Below are 5,677 nucleotides of genomic sequence, written 5' to 3'. Positions count from 1 at the left end.
ATGGAAACAGAAGTACCTGAAATCGATCTAAGCAAGAACAAACTTGAATTTTCCACATCTCTCCAATTTTGGTCCACTCGGACATTATTCGTGTGTTTTGTTTTAGCAAAACACCAGAATAAAGTCCAAACGGACCTAATCCATTCACAATAACCCCCACTCACCCATTTTTGGGATTTTAGGGTTCATCTTCGATCCAATATTCGAAGGGTTTTACGAGGATTCGAAGAAAAAGGTTCAGGGTTTTGGAAAGAGGGTGCTTTGGCGGTTCAGGTGTGTTATTTTGGTCCGATTCGGAGTAGTTGCCGCCGGGTTTACGGTGAGGGGATGGATGGGCGGCGCTTAGGGTTCAGAGGTCGTTTGGTTCGTCTCTGAAAGAGACGAAGGGGGGGGGGTGTTTGGAAATGAGACGGGTAAAGGGGTTTGGGGGGTCTTTGACATATTAAAAATTGATCTCTTAATCTGGGCCGTTGGGTGATGGGTTCCAACGGCTCTGATTTAAAAGAAATGATGGGGCGGTCCGGTTTAATAACGGGTCAGGGTCGGATAACGTATGTGGGTGAGGGTTGGACGATCTGGACCGTTGATCAAGTGAGATCAACGGTCAGGATGGGGCATGACGGAACGACGTCGTTTGGGACATCTGTGAGGCTTGGGCCAATTGGACCGGGTAAAGGGATGTTTGAATTGGGCTGATGATTATTGGGCTTGGTCCGATTTCCTTCTCTTCTTTTAATTTGTTTCTTTTTTTTTTACTTTTTCAAACTAATTTTCGAAATTTAAAAACCTAAAATCCTATTCTAACTTATAAAAAGCCAAATTAACTTAAATAATATTAGGTTAAGTACAAAAATCACAGTTAAACACAAAAAATACAAAATGCCTATTTTTTATGATTTTCCGATTATTGCCAAATAAATTATGATTTAAGTTTTAACCCACAAATTATAAAATTAAATCCTAAGGGTATTTTTTTTTTGTATTTTCCTTTTATATGACTAATTAATTCTAAAAATGCAAAATTAATTACTAAATGCACATGCACATATATTTTTTTTGTATTTTTCATTAATTAAGAAAAAATAAACATGCACGCACAAAAATGCCAATAATTAATAAAATACCACAAAAAATTCTCAAAAATTGCATGTAAAGGAAAATTATTTTACTTTTTTCCCCCTCTTTTGAAGTAATTGTTGTGAAGTAAAAATCACGTGCTCACAATAATATTAAAAGATGGGCTACATTGTAATACATTGTAATATCATATATTTTGGCATTCACTACATTAGCTCATCGTTGTCCAAAAATTAGAAGAAAATCTTTTAGAGTCATCTGGTAAAAATCAATTAGTCTTAACAATTTATTTGGGTAGTGGAATCTAAGAAAAGATTAATATGTGTCTACGATCCTTAAATTGCAGACATAAGATATTTTTCCAAAAGATGTTAAGTTGTACGATTATGTATTAAAAGTGTAATAAATATTTAGACATCTGTTAGGTTAAGTTACATTTATGGTAAGTTACCAACAAATGTTCATTAATAGAATTATTGACTTAATTGTATAAATATTTTTTAGCTCATCAAGTTTATAATCTTTAAAAAAGAGAAAAAGAAAAAACCCTGGTATAAAACCCCAGCTGGAAAGCCTGAAACAGTCTGTGCATTAATTCTCTCTCCATTAATAAGATCGTAACTTACAGAGACCCTAAACGTGCACCAGTTAGTTACTCACAGAGACCAGACCACATGCAGGAAGAAGAATTTTTCTGCCCTAGCTTTAGCAGCTATTCCTCAAATAGAGCGGCGGAGATTGCCGCTAAAATTTACGATGAAATTAAACGCGATTCTAAGGTGGCGGAGCAGGCGGAGGTGGAAGCGAACGCTGGCGAGGATGATTTTGAATTCTCTTTGGTATGCGAAAATCCAGAAGCTTCGGTTGGGGAATTCTTCTACGACCGTCAAATCCAGCATGTTTTCCCCGTTTTCAATCGCGATCTGTTACTAAACGGCGTTTCTTATGACGTAGATCACAAAGGCGGCGTTAACGGCGAAACGTCGGAAAATGCCAATAGTTCAATCCAGGTTTCGTTAAAGGATTTGTTTTTAGAAGATCGCGAACCGCCGTCGTCTTCGTCATCGGAAGTCGATGAGTTGGAAAGTGTACCTCCGGGAACCTACTGTGTATGGAAGCCGAAGTTAAGCGAGCCTTCACCGAGCAGATGTAAGAAGAGTAATTCAACAGGATCGGCGTTTAAGCGGTGGAGTATTCGAGATTTGATGCGTCGGAGTAATAGCGATGGTAAGGATAGTTTTGTATTTTTAACGCAGGAAAAAGGAACGAAAAACGAAACTTCCAAAGCAAAGGACTCTGCTGAGGCATCGAAAGTAGCCGGAAAATTAAAAACAAAGGGAAGTAGTAACGTCGGAGAGAAGACATCTTCGTCGGCGGCTGTTTATTTACGGAACCAAGCGGCGGCAAAGGAAATGGATAAGAATAAGAGGAAATCATACTTACCGTACCGGCAAGATCTGGTAGGTATTTTCGCAAATGTTAACAGTTTAGGTAGAACTTTTCCACCTTTCTAGCCAACTCTATTTACTCCTTCAATTAATTAATTATGTGTATGTGGATATATCTTAATTAAATGAAGAGCATGTGCTGCTATTCTGATCGATTTAGTTGTTAGGAAATTCTACCAGTAATAGTAATAAATAGTCCTACTAGTTACTACTAACCAGTATTTTAGAAGATGCAGGCGTAAGTCGAAGCGTTTTATAATACATAAAATAAAAATATATTATAGTTAAAGTACATAAAAGGAGGATACATTAAAATTGAAATAGATGAAAATCACGTGAATGTTCAGCTCCTACGGTAGAAATGGTAGTAAATGAAGATCACCGATTTGAACAATTGTTAGCGCGACACAAAAAAATTAAGGATAAAGATGCGCATTTTGCACTTCGTAATGCATTAATCGAGCATCTATGGGAGAATAGAGGCGAAAGTTAAATATTTATGTGGTACTTAAATTAAATTTGACTATGATGTAATATTTATTTAATTATATTTTATCAATGATTTTATTTTTAGTTGATTTATCCTTTAAAATAATTTTGTAATAAATGATTATATAAGTGGTGAATGTGAATTATATATAATTAATATGGAAAAAAGAAAAAAGATATTAGTTTGAAGGAAATAAAAAATAAAAAATAAATAAAAGATAATACTATAATATAAAAAAAAGAATTTGACGTAAAAAATGATGTAATGATTGGAATAAATTTGATGTTACACTATTTTGATTTTGAGGTGAAATTTGATGTTTGGGTTACAAAAATGAGTGCTACAATAACTGTTACTGACTGCTACAACATCGAGAATACGCTTTTTCCCAAAAATGTCGGTGTAAATGAATACATATGACTTTATGCCAATTGAAAGTGCATTTAAGTTGGTTGTGAGATGGGACTCGAGGAAAGATCGTGGTTCTTAAATTCTTCCGGAAAACCAGGGGCAGTAAAAAAACCGCGCCAACAAAATATTGATGATTCTTTATTTTTATTTTTGAACTTCATTTTCATCAATTTTCATCAAATAGAATTACGTAAATTGAAAGAGGAGGAGAGTATTTGTTTGCTTAATTTGGTTAGAACATAGAACAAGTTACTGTTCACATTTTCCTTTTATTTATGATGTTTACCAAACTAAGGGTAATTAATTGGTTGGACAGTTCTTTTTCCACTCGTTGCTCCACTTCACGACTTACGTCCATAATGATGTACGTTCTAGCTAAACAAAAGTTTGGTAGGCTACCATAAATAAACAATTCATAACTACAATGAAAAAAGAACTATATACTATTGAATCCAGCATTGATTTAAGAATTTTCTAAACATTGTATAAATATGAAAATATGACAAGATTATACCAGCTGGGTACAGGAAAATGTTCAATAAATCCCAATATCTTAACTTTATTAGGTTTTGCAGTCACGATTGTAGGGGCAGAGCTAGGGGTGTTCATAAAAACCCGAAAAATCGAACCAAATCGAAAACCAAATCAAACCGATCAAAAAAATTGACATTTTTTGGTCTGGTTTGGTTTTGGTTTTGAATTTTAAAAAAGCGATCAAATTTGGTTTGGTTTTTGTTTTAATCACAAAAAAACTGAAAAAAATTGAACCAAACCGACTATAGGAATAGCTATTTCAAATTTATTATTACACCTATATATATGTATATTTTTATACAAAGTTTCAAAAATTTAATGGTAAATGTTAATAGTTTGCACTTTTAGTATAGTTCTTTACCTTTACATTCTAGTTTGATTGGTAGTTTTCTTTTGTTAAGTGTAAGAATCCATTTCTTGTTAAAAATAATGTATTTTTAGTTGAGTCCTTAAATTATTCATCACTATTTGATTCAATTAGTATCAATATATCTTGGTAAATAATAGATTTATCAAAGGGCAATTGATTTGAAAGTGTTACATTGAAAATGTGGTCGCCGAAATATGTGCTTGGTAGTGTATGTCTTATATTTAAGAAAAAACTGACAAATAACCCAAAAAATCGAAAAACCGACAAAATCCGACATAAACCGAATCAAAAAAAAACGACTTAATTGGTTTGGTTTGGTTCTAATATTTGAAAAACCGACTTACTTGGTTTGGTTTCTTTTAAGGGAAAAACTGATCCAAACCGAACCATAAACACCCCTAGGCAGAGCAAGAAATCTGTGTGCAGGAGGAATGACTTCTTTTGTCAAAAAATTATATATATACACACACGTTGAATCCCCTTAGATGTGGTAATTTAAGCTCAAACCCATTCAGCTCGCTCAAGGTTGGGTCGCTCATTGGCCCGGTCATTGTTGAAGTCAATCCATCTTGATCCAACTTATTTCGGCTTTAAAATAGCACGGGCTAGCCAGTTTTCCAACTGGTCATTCAAAAATAGCCAGCGTTTGTAAAGTCATTGAAAAATAGCCACTATTTTGTTGCAATAGGGGCCGGTCCAACATAATATACTGGAGATCGGTACATCTGTGTATGAACTTCCAGCATATTATGCTGGAACTCCAACACGCAGAAAGTTCCAGCATAATATACTGGAGATTGGAGCACTTGTGTATGAACTTCCGGTATATTATACTGGAACTCTAGTATATTATGCTGGAGTTTGAGTTTACTGATGCTGGAGTATTTTTCGGATTTTGAATAATGTTTTCGTTCATATTTATCTTTACATAAAAAGTGGCTAAATTTCGATTATTTTTGAAATTGTGGCTATTTTTGAATGACCTCTTGTAAATCTGGTTATTTTTGAACTTCTCCCCATTTCAGTCTATCTAATATTGGATCGATTTTTTGCCCAAATTAATTCATGAGTAATTTTTTTTTTTTTTTGGTAACCAACTATTTTCATTAATCACCAGTTGGGAAACTTTACAAAGTACATCAAGCATCCTATAGTTATGTCACTATTCTTATCATACTCCTTGGTTATTACACCCAAGTCTAGACTTGCTCCTATTTATCTCAGTTTGCTAACAAAAGGGTAGATGGTTAAGTATGTAACCAACCTTTACAGAAGCTCTCACATTACATACACAAACAATTTCTCTAGCTAAACTATCCACGTTTTTTCACCTTTTCAAATATCCTA

General features: G+C 34.1%; 1 protein-coding gene across 1 annotated transcript; it reads left to right on the top strand.

The window, feature by feature from the left end:
- The first annotated feature begins 1,751 nt into the window (after window positions 1–1,751).
- LOC107768776 (uncharacterized) lies at window positions 1,752–2,591 on the top strand. Its single transcript, XM_016587921.1, has one exon. The coding sequence runs from the start codon at window positions 1,752–1,754 to the stop codon at window positions 2,589–2,591; it is 840 nt and encodes a 279-aa protein (XP_016443407.1).
- The last annotated feature ends 3,086 nt before the right edge of the window (window positions 2,592–5,677 follow it).

This window comes from Nicotiana tabacum, chromosome 3, assembly GCF_000715075.1.
Source record: "Nicotiana tabacum cultivar K326 chromosome 3, ASM71507v2, whole genome shotgun sequence".
Taxonomy (NCBI): domain Eukaryota; kingdom Viridiplantae; phylum Streptophyta; class Magnoliopsida; order Solanales; family Solanaceae; genus Nicotiana; species Nicotiana tabacum.
This window is presented reverse-complemented; position numbering and strand designations above follow the sequence as displayed.